The 5975-nt window shown below is 55.9% G+C and overlaps 1 protein-coding gene across 4 annotated transcripts; it reads left to right on the forward strand.

The window, feature by feature from the left end:
* The first annotated feature begins 26 nt into the window (after positions 1-26).
* NAT9 (N-acetyltransferase 9 (putative)) lies at positions 27-5749 on the forward strand. Of its 4 annotated transcripts, none has more exons than XM_053893060.1 (7): positions 27-141; positions 790-875; positions 1793-1902; positions 2428-2571; positions 3161-3220; positions 3439-3533; positions 3639-5749. In XM_053893060.1, the coding sequence occupies exons 2-7, from the start codon at positions 799-801 to the stop codon at positions 3771-3773; spliced, it is 621 nt and encodes a 206-aa protein (XP_053749035.1). In that variant the 5' UTR covers positions 27-141; positions 790-798; the 3' UTR covers positions 3774-5749. The 4 variants fall into 4 exon arrangements, with proteins under 4 accessions (XP_053749035.1, XP_019321857.2, XP_019321858.2 ...); XM_019466312.2 differs by having other exon boundaries at positions 38-170; XM_019466313.2 differs by having other exon boundaries at positions 63-170; positions 3442-3533.
* The last annotated feature ends 226 nt before the right edge of the window (positions 5750-5975 follow it).

Here is a 5975-nt window from a genome sequence, read left to right on the forward strand (position 1 = left end):
GGCGGGACCGGGATTGGGCCGGGGCGGCTGCCGTCTGCGTGGCGGAAACCGGGGAGGGGCGCTCCCACGCGCGTGCGGGCTGGGAGGCCGCGGGCCGGTGGGGAAGCTGGGCTTGTCTCAGGAGGCGGATCGCCCCCTCGGGTGGGGACGCTTTCTTCGGCGGGGAGTGGGTGTGTGTTGAGCCGTTCTGGGACCCCGGTGTTGGGGGTGGGGTGGGGAAGGAAGGGATCGAGGAGAGCAGCCCACAGGTCCACACTAAGGGGAGGGGAGTGAGAATTTAAGTCTGCCTCACCCTGAAGGAGCCTAATTAGGCCTGTGAAGGAGCCTAATTAGGCCTGGCTTGGTGGGTAGGGAGGAGAGAGGGCCCGAGTCAGGTGGGGGGGGGGGGGTCGCTGGGAGAAGGGGTTGGAAATAGGCTTAAAGCGGGGCTGAAAATTGATCGTGGGACCGAGTGTCAGGACTGGGGCGCGTGATGGGAGCTTTGGGGTTAAGTGTCGGTACTTGAGCTCCAGGCTTCCACGTTCGGCGAGGTGGGACACGCAGACATGGCAGCTCAGGCTTAACCCCCTGAGATGCGATTCAAGAACTGTTTAATTATCTTTAACCAGCCCGCTTCCCCTTCTCTCGAGGGGTCTAGAGTCGTGTTCTCTGAAGTGTTTGGAAGGAAAGGACCAAGGTTCTTCTGACAGCTTAGCCCCCCGGGAGACATTCAGTGAACTGAAGGCTCAGGGCTCCCACCCTAAGTGGGAGGAAACAAGGTCCTGAAGTGTTTGCCCTCCCCACCTGCAGGCTGCTACCATGAGATTAAATGAGAACATCTTGCTGCTGGGAAAGAAGGTGGTGCTGGTACCCTACACCTCAGAGCACGTGCCTAGGTAAGGGTCCACCTAACATGGGGTGCAAGCCAGTTCTCCAAGGTGCAGCCAGGAGGGCCTCCCTTCCTTAGCCCCAACCTCAGAGGCTATTTCCTCTAAGAAGGAGAAGCATCATCGCTTGGAGCAGTAATGACAGAAAAAAGTGGATGCTGAAGCAGAGGAGGACGACTTCCCTTCAAGTTACTCATCCCCCGCTTTTCCCTTTCATCCTCCCAGCTTCCTTTTTGGACTTTCAGCAAGGAATTACTTAAAGCGAATGTGTGTAAGAAAAGAAGGAACTGCCCAATTGTAAATTAGTGACGTTCTTCTGGCGTCAGTGAATATGCTCCGTTCTTGAAGACTTAATGTCAGCTTGTCATGAAACTGAGCCGATGGGTTGTTCTGATGTCTACTGTTTTAAGAGGCCAGAACTGAGTCGCAGGGTCAGACTCTTGTGTGTGTGTGTGGGGGGGGGGGGGCGGTAATTGGCAATTGACAGATGTCTCCTAGACTGGGATGGTGCGGATGTGGGGGTGTATTCTCTACTTGCGGTTTCTTTTTGGGGGGTTCCTGTGCTCGGCCTTTGTGGAGATCTGTCCGGCCTTCCTTACTGAGGTCAGCCTGCTAGACACTTCCACTCAGGAATTTGAGGAATGTTTGAGTTCAGACTGCTCCCCCGCACTGACCCCTGAGACCGGATGGGAAGCTGGACAGACAGAACTGATCCCTCCTGCTGCTCTCTTGTAGGACCAGTCTGGGTCTTGTGCTGGTGGCTCTCTGTCTTAGGAACTACTGTGACCCTTTCCTTGGGTCTTTTATGAGCCCTGTGTTAGCCTTGTGGGCCTCTCTTTTCTACCAATTTCCTCATCTCATAAAATGTCAGGCCCGCGCTTCTGAATCAGTCCTGCATGCCAAAGGTCATCCCCCTGTCCCTACAGGTACCACGAGTGGATGAAATCAGAGGAGCTGCAGCGTTTGACAGCCTCTGAGCCCCTGACCCTGGAGGAAGAGTATTCGATGCAGCAGAGCTGGCGGGAAGATGCAGACAGTGAGAAGCAGAAGCCCTGTGCTGGCTCCAGAGGCAGTCTCCTGGTTCCCTCTCTCCCTTTCTCTTTCCCAGCTGTAGCCCTTCCAGGGCCACAGAAACTTTGTGAAAAGCCCTTCATGAAAAATCCGGAAAGTGCCTGAAACCGTCATACTCTTATGCCCACTGAAGCCAGTCCCCGTGGCTGACGCTTCTGTCTTCTTCCCCACTCACTGCATCAGGCCTGGGAGAGAGAGTAAAGCATTTGGGGGCTCTGGCTGTAAATTGAGGCCCTGCCCCTCACATCTCTTGCACAAACCCAGTTGTGGTTACTGCTCCCTGAGAATACAGCTACTGTTCAGGGGAGACTGTCTTTTCCCGCGTGAGGCAAATTTAGGGCTTTGTAATCCGCTAAAGGGAGCTCTGGGCCCCTTTTTCCCCCGGCGGACAGAGGCGATGTTCTGCAGCTCTCTGGTTTGGGTGGGAAGACTGTCGTTACTCCCCTGCTTTGGGGAGTGGAGGCGATAACCCTGTCGCCTCCCTCCTCAGAGTGCACATTCATTGTGATGGATGCAGAGAAGTGGCAGGCCCAGCCACGCACCACTGAAGAGAGCTGTATGGCAGGAGATGTGAACCTCTTCCTCACAGATCCAGGGGAGCCCTCCTTGGGTGAGATTGAGGTCATGATTGCAGGTTTGTTCCACCTGGCCCTGCCTTCCCTCCCTTCTGGCCCTCGATCTGCTGAACCCTAAGCCAGCTGGGGCTGCAGAAGGTCCTCAGCTCAATGGAGGGTTCCACGTTAGTAAGCCCAGCACCTAGTGGCTCACCCGTGGAGGTTTCCTTTATTCCCATGTTATGCTTAGATGCGAATTTAACCTTTGGTTTGGGGGTCTTCCAACTTCATCATGCCCCATCCTTGCTAGGGGGGTACTGGGCACTGGGGACCCTCCCAAAATAAATGAGCGTATCTGGAGCATCTTCCCATGCTGTGGGAGGAGCCTCGCTAGTTTGTGTCCTTCTTGGTCCACAGCCTTTCCCCAAAACTGTCCTCTTGAGGCAGCACACTGAGGTTAAAGGGTCAGCTTCGGGGTCAGGTTGCTGGGGGTCTCTAAGCTGTGAGCGCTTGTGCAGGTCATTTTAATTTCTGTGTCTGTTGCCTTATCTGCACAATGGTAATAATAGTACTGTGTAGGGCTGCGAGGGATGAAATGAGGTTTTAGCTGTCCAGGACCTGCGGTGGAGCCTGGCACACAGCATCAGTGACTATCATTGTTTTTCTTAGAGCCCAGCTGCAGGGGCAAAGGCTTTGGCACCGAGGCTGTTCTCATGATGATGTCTTATGGTAAGGAAGTCTGAGCAGACAGTGGGAGAAGTGGCCAGGCCCAGGTGAGGGTGAGGGCACATGAGGGCATGTTGGGAGTGGGCCTTCTCCAGGCCTGAGGGTGGGGGGGCAGGTGACAGGTGCCTCCAAGGCAAAATGGGACAGGAAGGGCAGGAGGTGTGTGTGGGAGGGGGGCTTCACCCTGTGGCTTGTCCCTCTCTTTTGATCTTCTCTGGGAGGAGTGACCAAGCTAGGTCTGACCAAGTTTGAGGCTAAAATTGGGCAAGGAAATGAACCAAGTATCCGGATGTTCCGGAAGCTTCACTTTGAGCAGGTAAGGATGTCACTGGTGGGAGGGTGAGGCCTGGGCGGTGAGCCCCAGTGGTGCTAGAGCTCATAGCTGTAACTTAGCTGGCTCTGCTCTCTCTGGTTCACATAGGTGGCTGTGAGTAGCGTCTTTCAAGAGGTGACGCTCAGACTGACAGTGACCGAACGTGAGCGGCAGTGGCTTCTGGAGCAGACCAGCCATGTGGAAGAGAAGCGCTATAGAGATGGGCTGTCAGAGTCCCGTTGACCACTGACTTTGCGGGCAGCCACCCTGTGTGAATGGGGGTGGTGGGACCACGCAGTCCAAAGGAGGTGAACCTTTGAGGCCTTTGGGGCAGAGTGCACCTACCTCCATCTAGCCTGGGAGCCTCCTTTTGGGGCCCTTCAGATTCTGGGCTGGACTTGCCTTGGCCTCCCTCAGGCTGGCAGTGTGGATGAACTGCTCCAGGGCTGGCCAGGAGAAACCTGGAGTGGGCTCTCAGACCTGGAATGGACAGCACGAATCCACAGGAGGCAGGGTGGAGGTGGGAACAGAGGTGAATGGGGGCCTGGTGAATGGCCAGGACGCCCCCTTTCCCTTGGAAGGGCAGAGGCGGTGCCCTGGAGTGGAGGCCCTGACCTGGAGTAAAGTGTACTGCACAGCACTTTCCCCTGCTTTCTCCTTGGGCCTCAGTGGTGAGCCACCAGAAGGTCCAGCCTGCAGCATCTAGTCCAGCGTGGTAGGATCAGGGCAGGAGGAGCTCAGTCTGCTTTTGTCCTGCAGAAGTAGGCTAAGTGTGACCCCAAGAAGTTTGGAAGTGAATGAGCTAGGCCCTGAAAAACAGGAGGCTTGGAAAGTGAGCATGTGTCCTTTGTCCTTGCTGCTTCTCTTTGGACCCAGGAGTGAGTTTTGGCTGCAGCTGCTTGTGGCTGAAGCACCGTTCTGTTGAAGCCTGGAGCCTCTGCTCAGTTGCAAGGGCTGCAGGAGGAAGCAGAAGCCACTCAGTGGTACCTTCCTGAAGGTACCTGTGATCTCTTACTCTCTACCCCTCACTTCTCTGCCTCCGGGAGCAGCTGCACCTGACAGAGCCACAAGGAGGCGCTAGAGACACAGGTTCGGGACGGCCAGGCTGCCTGGTGCTTTAACAGGCAGAGAGCTGGGCCAGGTCTCCCAATTCAGAGCGAGGGGGTGGGGGCTGGGGGAACGCCCCTGGATTCCTAACTGTCCAGTCATGATCTGCGGTGGTTATCAAGGCCAGACACGTTTCAAAACAGTCACGGAAGAGACCCTCAAGAGTACCTAGGGTATTCCCAAGGGGAGGAAACCTGCAGGTGAATCGCAGTGATTTGCTCAAGGTGTCGAGCATTTGATGGCAGAGCCAGAACTACTGCTGAGGCTCTCAGTTCCCAGTCCCCTTGATCCTGGTGAATCCCACTAGAATCCGACCGCATTTGGAAGCCCCCTTTGTACTGTGTCCGGCCCCTCAGTGGTAGGGAAGGGGTAGGAGTTCTGGCCTTCAGCTTAGTCAGAGGCCCCCAGGGCTTCCCTACTCAACAGGTGAGGTAGGGAGGGGTCCCTCCACTGCCCTGTGGGGCAGTCTTCAGGCCTTGCTTACCGGAAGGGACCTCGACATGGGCCAAAGGATAATGGCAAGGTTAGGAGGGGGCGGGCCAGACCCCAGGCCGTTGGTGCCCTGAAAAGGTTTGGAATGGTTTCTCTTGCCACTGGTGGGACTCTAAGCCCTAACTAGAGACCAAGATGTCCAGATAGTGACTCATTCTTAACTCCCTTTGATTAGCTGTCTCTTGCAGCATCAACTTCTCTTCCTTCTCTGCAAGCACCAACCCAGGAGCCTCTGGGCCTGGCAGTGTCAGCCCTTGCGGGCCACTTTGGCAGGCTTCTGGGATGTGGCCTCAGGTGCCACGGGTGTAAGAGCCCTGGATCTTTTTGAGGAGGAGCAGGGCATTTTGCCCTTGGAAAGTCCCTTCCACCCCACCTGACACAGAGCATGTCCTGGGACTCAGTGGGCTGGGTTTGTTTTCCCCTAGTTCTGGAGAGCTGCCCTCCAATCCTGTCCACGGCCAGATAAGATAGAAAATCTGGTGCCAGCTCAGCCCACTCCAGGGCATCCTGCACCCCACTGGCTGAGTGGGAAGATCAAAGCCAAGTCTTCGTATTCCAAATGCAGCTCCATTTGGGATTCACAGTTTCAGCGCTCTTGAATTAAAACTGCATAAAGCCTTCTGGCTGTGTGGATCTTACCTCCCACTTCCTACAACTGTTTCTCCGGGGCAGGACTTGGGCAAAGCTCAGGCAGCTGCAGGGCCCAAGGCCCTCTGATTTATAGCTGCCCACATTCTGTTCCCTGGCCTGGAGTCAGAGAGCCCTGGACTGTCTTCCCGTCCAGCTGTACCCTACCCCGTCAGCCAGAGGCTACGCAGGGCTCTAAAGGAAGACACAGAGGCCAAG

The sequence above is a fragment of the Panthera pardus genome, unplaced genomic scaffold, assembly GCF_024362965.1.
Source record: "Panthera pardus isolate Hobbes unplaced genomic scaffold, ASM2436296v1 HiC_scaffold_3, whole genome shotgun sequence".
Classification (NCBI taxonomy): domain Eukaryota; kingdom Metazoa; phylum Chordata; class Mammalia; order Carnivora; family Felidae; genus Panthera; species Panthera pardus.

What these genes read in the sequence shown, in the direction of transcription:
- NAT9 (XM_053893060.1), top strand. Translation starts at nt 799, where the DNA reads ATGAGATTAAATGAGAACATCTTGCTGCTGGGAAAGAAGGTGGTGCTG. An exon ending in TCTCATGATGATGTCTTATG is followed by an intron (nt 3,221 to 3,438) that starts GTAAGGAAGTCT and finishes CTTCTCTGGGAG; the next exon opens with GAGTGACCAAGCTAGGTCTG. An exon ending in GGAAGCTTCACTTTGAGCAG is followed by an intron (nt 3,534 to 3,638) that starts GTAAGGATGTCA and finishes TGGTTCACATAG; the next exon opens with GTGGCTGTGAGTAGCGTCTT.